The following is a 6,700-nucleotide window of genomic DNA, read 5'->3' as shown; positions in this document are numbered from 1 at the left end:
CAGGCACCATTATTTGAAATGTAATACATTAATATTTACTAGAAAAATAAGGTTTTTTTCTATTTGTTCTCCCAACTTCTTTAATGAAATAAGTTAATCTGACAGTGCATCCAGTAGCTTGTAATATCTTCTACATCCCTGTGGCAAAATAATAAACTACTGGTTGGGACACTATAATGAAAATGATTAAAGTCAGTTCTTGTACACCCTTGTAGCAAGCATGGAGGCTCGTCTAACAGCACCTTTAACCAATTATTTAATATTTAGTTATTTAGCCCTATTTCCCTGAGCAGTTATGCTGAGGAGCTTTCCCTTCATGGATAGTTTTTAAAAAGCTTTAAGTATTAAAAAGTACTATGAAGACATTTAATGCTACTTAGCAAAAGCTGGTATAAGTCTACTGAAGGGATTGACTGGTATGTATAGCAATGTTAAGCCTGTGGAGAAGTAACCTTAGACTTTAAGGTTTAGAAATGTAATATATTAAAAATATATTAAAATAAAATACAGCAGGTTACCTTATTCTATGCAAATTAAACCTGGAATGTGGCTTCTGTATTAGAGAATTCACTTGCACAAAATGGTTTTCCTAGACTAAAGTGTGCCAGAAAGAATGTAGTGATAAAATGGTAGCTAAAAATCAGCTGAGTCTGAGAAACACATATATGACATTGCTGCCAAAGCTCTGAGGACAATGTGATCCTAAGGCATGTTGTAGGGCAGAAATTTGCCCAAATTAAAGAAAAGAAAATGACCTTTTAACTCTGTATATTTAACATGTCTAGTTCTTATATACAATGTGCATATGTTCACTACACCCCTGCAGCAGTATATACATATACACATCTTTGCACACTTGCCAGTTATGTCTCTTACAGAACAGCAAAGGTATTAATTGTCCAGTAAAATTTTCTCAAGGTTATTCGGCATGATTCACTGCATTCTGGCTAGCTTTGGTGGGCCATGTCCCACTGAATTATCTTCCTCTCCTTCTGGCCACCATCCAACTGTTCTTTTTTCTTGGTAACCCACTCATTTAAAAAAGAAAAAAAAAAGGAAAAAAAAGGAAAAAAAAGGAAAAAATCAAGAATAAAAAGGAAAAAAAAAAAGAAAATAACAAGGGATTTAATATTGGATAAGGCATGCTCTCTATATGAAGTGCTTTATAGGTCTTCACAAGACATTACAAGCTATTGAATTCCCATCAAGGAAACCTATTTCTGTTTAATTGTGCTAAGTGCTAAGGTTTACTCTTTAGGTTTTCCATTCTTTTCAGCTTGTGCATTGTTCCTGTGTAGGCCCCTCTGGATGTGAGTTGTGAAGTCATACTTGTCCGTGCAAAGATGCTGGCATATGCTGCACTGGAAAGGTCCACTGTCACCATGGCAACTCATATGCAATGCATACATCACTTCATCCAGAAAGACAATGCCACAGTGCACACACTTGGTAGAAAGTTCATCTTGGGTACTTCTATCAACTTTCTCTGTTTTTACTACATTCAAGGGACCTTCATTTTTTACATTTGGTGGTGCCTTACTCTTTTCCTTGGAGGCACCATTTGCAGTTGGCCCAGGTCTGGAATGCTTTATCGCCAAATCTAGAGGAATGTCATTGTCTGATCCGACAGCTGAAAAATGAGGAGGCAGATTAAAGGTGGGATAAGGCACATAGTTTTGGCAAGGATTTGGTAGGCCAGGCACATGACTCAAGTAGTGTGGATTCCCAGGAACAGACAGCTTATATTTACTCCAGAATCTCAGCCAGTCAGCTTCACTCTGAAAGTCATTGTGTACAAATGGAAGTCCAAAGAGTGGGTACTGGTATTTTTCAATAGGGCTTCCAGGTGGAGAATAGTTTGGATGTTTCACAGGTCTCATGTACTTTTCTATCGGGCTGCCTCTCTCTGAGCTTCCTTTCCCTTCTGATATCGATGAACTGTTTCCTGGGTCTCCAGTACTTTCCTGAGGACTTTTTATCTGAATGTGCAAAGGTTGCATCCTTTTGTGAATATCCAGAGTTTGGCTGACCAATATTGGCTGCTGAGCAGAATGGCTTTTAGTCAATGAACCTGGGGCCTCGTATTTACTGAGGCTGGGAAGCTGAATTTCTCTCTGATGACCTTCAGGTAAATGATCCTCTGACCTCCTCTCTAAGGGGCTTCCATTGACTTGCTCCTCACTGCTACCCCTCTGCTGTTTGTTTAGCTGCTCAGCCTGAAGTGCCTCTGGGTTAAGGCGCTTTCTTGTTCGTCTCCTAATGATCTGTTCACCATTGTTCTGTTTAATGATGTTTAAAGGCCTGGGAGTCTGCATGGAACACACAGAGAATGAACAAAAGGAAAAAAGAGAGACACATTAAACAAATCTGTGAGACCAGGCTCATGCAAATATATCTTTTTTTTTGTGAAGAGCTGTATTACAACAGTGTTACAGGAATGACCACATTTCAACCCAAATGCTGGTTCATGGCCCCTCATGCTGAAAGTAAACTATAAAATGGCTTATTTTATCAACCTGAGTCAACTGTCTTAGACATCCTGTACCTATTTACATAAAAAGGCATGAAGTATCCAAGCTGTCAAACCATTTATTACCTCTTAGTCCTAAAAAATTCTGGGGACACATGTAGAAAGTGGGTGCTGAGAGCCGGGGGTGAGGCAGGAGATGCAAGGCCCTATGCACTAATGCTGCTCTGTGCACCATGCCACCAGAGCTGCTCTCGGGCAGGGGTTTGCACAGCTCCCACTGGGACAAGAACTTACCTTCATACTCACCCTTCTCTGACATGGACAGAAAACACAAGCACACACAGGGCTTGCTGACCACCATTGCTGTCACACAGCTAAAGGGCTGCAGGTCCACTGTGGGCAGGGTGGGAAGATGGGGACCAGAAAGGGACTAAGAAAGATGGAGAAGAAAGCCCAGGGAAACTATGCACCAAAAGGTCTACCTCTTCTTTGGTATCAACTCCCCCTCCTTCACCCCACCTGCGTTGCTTTTTAAGTGTTACTGATGTGCTACTAAGCCATGAGGGAGAGAAGGCATCGGGCAAAAGGGATCTGTAAAGAAATAAGCATCACAAAGAGGCAGAGGGAAGAACCAAGTGAGGGACTTCTTTTTCCATTTGCTACTACCCCACAGCAGCTCACGTTAAGTGGCCTTTTTAGAGAAGAAGTGAAAATATCTTTGTGTGGGAAAACAAAAATGGTACAAGGAAGGAGAGCAGTTAGGTTTCCTTTAAAGGCTCCCCAAGAGAAAAGCAATACTATCTGTGTGAAAAATGGTGCTGCACCATCAGTATGTTTCTCTACTGGGCAGATGGTAGAGCAACAAAAACTACCTAAAAGTCATTGTTTGGTGCAGCTGACATTTTTCTTCCCAAACGCACATAATCCTATTTTGGTTGGAGGCCAGATAAGTGCTCCCTACCCCAGTATCCTACTCATATGTTTATTTAGAAATTTTAACACAGTTTTTAAAAGCAGATTTAGTTTTGACTTACAGTCAATACCCAAAGTAATCTTGAGTACCGTTAATGTAACTAATTTTTTAATATATTCATAACTTCAAGCTGATATGAAAACATCCAGAGCTGGAAGAACACCCATTCTATTATTTGCAGAGATTTAGTCTCTCTTTTGAGTTGCCATATTCCTCTCCTTTCACTTATTTCTTTTCCTGCAGTTGGCATACTCTTAATGGTGAACTACATTTTAGATAGCGCAGCTATTTTTAAAGTTTTTACTTTCTGTTAAAATGCTGAATCAGAAGTATACACACACTTTGATTAAGATTTTTAATAAGAGAAATTTAAACCTGGCAGAAAAACAGCACCTGAACCAGCCTCCTCACACAGATCAAAGTTGAGACAAAATCCTGTTAAAAAATTGCAGTATTTTCTATGTAAATTCTGTTGAGATAAAGATTATAGTTTGACCAATCAATAGCAAATTAATATGCAAAGGCATATACCTTTCATTATAAGGTCTGTATGATTTCCTTGTCTTTTTATGACAATTGTAACTCAGATACTCTGTGAGATTTTACAACCTCGTTGATCTTATTCAACGCTAAGTGCTACAAACCATTTTTACATGGCTTCCAGACAAACCTCCAATATTTTGGAAATACTTTTTAGTTTTACTCTTCATGCTACAGATAGGAAGCCTGATTATGGAAGCCGTTGAAAGAAACATCTTTCTACCTGAGATTAGGGACCCTCACACACTTACTTGAGGCTCCAGCTATTCAAAGTTATTGTAGCTTCAACTTTAAAATTCTTCACCTTGCCAATGACTGTGCTCATCTGATTAAACCAGACCTTAGATGATTAAAATGTACTCTTTAGTGGTGTAAATCTACTAATTTTCCTTATTTGTAGTGCAGATAAAAATATCCTGTATTTGGTTACAACCAAGGCAAACAGAAAATTTTAAGGTCATCTCTTGATTTTCAGTGGGGCACTAAATTTAGAATATAGTGGAAACATAACCAGAACTTTACTTTTAAAATGGCCTATGTCAGATCCTTAATTATATGTTAGCCATAATATATTGAAGGGGATCACAAATATTTCTGCCATCCCTGTATCAACTGGCAATCTCCCCACTCCAATAGTATGAATAACTAAAAAAAAAATTTAAAAAAATCAACAATGCTTCAATAAATGATTGTGATTAGAGTTCTCAAATTCCATGGGAGAGTGGAGCCTCCTCTAGACTAATCCTAGAATATGCCACAATTCTTTACTGAATTAGTCCAAGGATGTTGTCAAGGAATCACCATGGAACAAAATGTAGTGTTCCATGACCAAATCTGAGCTATTTAAAACTGAAGGACAGCACCACAATAAAAATGGTCAAATTCATGACTCTGGGGAGACAGCAAATGTGAATATTCTGTATATGTTTGCAGTAAGATGCATTTTTTCACTAAAACTATTTTAATAATAGACTTTTGGATTATAATTACACTTTTTAAACATACTTGATTGCATTAAAGGAGAGAAATGTGAAAAACGTGGCAAGTTTCATGTCAATTACCCCTTAGATAAATGGAACACTTTTGAAAACACACTGAAAAGTTACTCAAGGGTATAATAGAAATAGAAATGCAACTTGTAGCAGAAATCACTACCATGTTAACATCTGTAACATAATCACTACCACCTAGTAGTATCTGATAGATCAGAGATTTTTCTTCTTATTAAATGAAAGTGAAAAGGGGATCTTAGGCTTGCATTAATGAGGATGGTAGTCCTAGATAGTAATAACCCAATTAAAAGGGAGCTAAGAAATGTGCAAATTACTACAGGTGAGTTTTACTCAGCAGTGTAGTACAATTTAGGTGAACAGGGGTCTTACAGAAGTAAATTCTATTCCCTTGATTTTTTATAGTTTTGGATATTTCCCTAATAACTGCATCATCCTGGATGTCTTAGTTCAAAACCTTGTGTCCAACACATGACATGTAGTGCAATTTTTCCTGAACAGACAGGCAGACAGATAAAAGAAACTTTCATCTTTCTGGTGTCCATCTAAAGAGCATCCCTTTCCATGGGACTGTCTCAAAAGGTGTCCCAAAGGAGAGGTTACTGGATTATTTCAGACTCCTACTTATAAAGGAGTTGCTATCATACCACAGCAGAGTAAGGCCTAATTAAATTCTTTTCATTTGTTAGGTCAAAGTTCAATTGCAGTTATTAATGTAAAATGTCCACTGAATGGCAGCTTATTGCCATACTTAAACAGTGGAGCTTAGAGATAGGGCCAGCTTCTTGCTTTTGAGATGCATAAAACAAACTTTGACACTGTATTTCTAATAAATGATGCTGGAAGTGCACTAGTTCATTCCTACTGGTTCATAAGGATGATTCAAGTTGTTCTTGAATTCAAAACTGATTTTTGTAGCTTTTACCTACTCAAAAAGTAATGCTGAAAATCATGGTAAGATCCAACATTACAGCTGAGAAAAGTATACTTCAAAAAGTGAAAATAGAGTCTGCAAATGGAATTTCTACAAATAACCAGTCTCAAATAAAAAAGCCAAACTGTCCTTGTTAAAATCTTTGTGGATGTTCACCACTGATCAACTTCCTTAAATTAGATATTCTATCTACAGCTTTGAGAGGTGTCCAGGAAGATGATACCTGGAGGAAGACCCAGCCAAGATGCTGGCCAAGACCATGCATTAGTTCATCTTAGATATTACTGGCCTGACTGGGCTATTCTGGGCCTTAAAAACAGCGAGTGACCCCAGAATGACACATATGGCAAACAGAGCCAACCCTTCAGACTGGTGATGGCCATGCTGCTTTTGAAAATTGTATTTTTTACGTTGTTCTAGTAAGTGGGCAGGTTTGGCAGGATGTTGCATAAACAGGATTATTGTATGGGCAGTAGACAAGACCATTGAGAAGCTTACATTTCAAATTTAATTTCTGCAAACATTTTAAAAAATGCTCGTTCTTAGTCACCACATTTATTTCTGAGTTAGGCTCTAAGCCTGATCTGATACATTGCCCTGGCAAACTCCCAAAGACTACCTCGGTTTCCATTTCTGAATAATAGTAACACTTTTTAATTTCATAGGAATGTTGTAAAAATTAATTAATTAGTCACCTGACTCTCCTATGTGCGCCTATTAAAGACAGCAAGGATAATATTTAACCAGTGGGTCTTAACCTAAAAGATTCCAGG

General features: G+C 37.9%; 1 protein-coding gene across 1 annotated transcript in view; it reads right to left on the bottom strand.

Moving 5' to 3' along the window:
• Positions 1–946: 946 nt before the first annotated feature.
• TRPS1 (transcriptional repressor GATA binding 1) overlaps positions 947–6,700 on the bottom strand; it is a gene marked incomplete at its 5' end in the record, with an annotated part of 169,423 nt that continues 163,669 nt past the window's right edge. The window contains one exon of the mRNA XM_084209163.1: positions 947–2,309. Coding sequence (XP_084065289.1) covers positions 1,248–2,309 — 1,062 coding nt within the window. The 3' untranslated portion in view covers positions 947–1,247. The remainder of the gene's footprint in view (positions 2,310–6,700) is intronic.

Source organism: Fringilla coelebs, assembly GCF_963513975.1.
Source record: "Fringilla coelebs genome assembly, chromosome: 1".
Classification (NCBI taxonomy): domain Eukaryota; kingdom Metazoa; phylum Chordata; class Aves; order Passeriformes; family Fringillidae; genus Fringilla; species Fringilla coelebs.
The sequence above is the reverse complement of the archived record's forward strand: the minus strand, read 5'-3'. Positions and strand labels throughout refer to the sequence as shown.